This window comes from Cystoisospora suis (genome assembly GCF_002600585.1).
Source record: "Cystoisospora suis strain Wien I chromosome Unknown contig_6920, whole genome shotgun sequence".
NCBI lineage: Eukaryota > Apicomplexa > Conoidasida > Eucoccidiorida > Sarcocystidae > Cystoisospora > Cystoisospora suis.
This window is the reverse complement of record NW_027159707.1, coordinates 1-323: the sequence shown is the minus strand read 5'-3', so window position 1 is coordinate 323 and position 323 is coordinate 1. Positions and strand designations below refer to the sequence as shown.

The 323-nt window shown below is 39.0% G+C and overlaps 1 protein-coding gene across 1 annotated transcript in view; it reads right to left on the bottom strand.

Moving 5' to 3' along the window:
* The window catches only part of CSUI_010211 (atpase family associated with various cellular activities domain-containing protein), a gene marked incomplete at both ends in the record, with an annotated part of 707 nt that extends 504 nt beyond the window's left edge, over positions 1 to 203 (bottom strand). The window contains one exon of the mRNA XM_068070316.1: positions 155 to 203. Within this exon, the coding sequence (XP_067917708.1) occupies positions 155 to 203 (49 nt within the window). The remainder of the gene's footprint in view (positions 1 to 154) is intronic.
* Between the last annotated feature and the right edge of the window lie 120 nt (positions 204 to 323).

Here is a 323-nt window from a genome sequence, read left to right as displayed (position 1 = left end):
GACTTCTCTCTCTTTCTCTCTTCTCTCTTCGTGCATGCACCAAAGCTAGTAGGACGTCTTCTTCTTCTTTTCGTGTCTCTCCCCTCTTCTTCGCTTGTAGTTAGGACAGTAGTAGTAGTGGTCGTTTCTCTTCTTCTTTCTCTCATTTATTTACCTATCGTTGCATCGACAAGAGACTTCGAAACAAAACTCACGTCATTCTTTATACCCTATAAGAAGAAAAGACACACAGAAAGATACGAAATATATGAAGAGGAGAGGAGAAGAAGAAAAAGAAGATGCAAAAGAACTGCAAGAAGAGAAGAAGAAAAGAAGAAGATCTT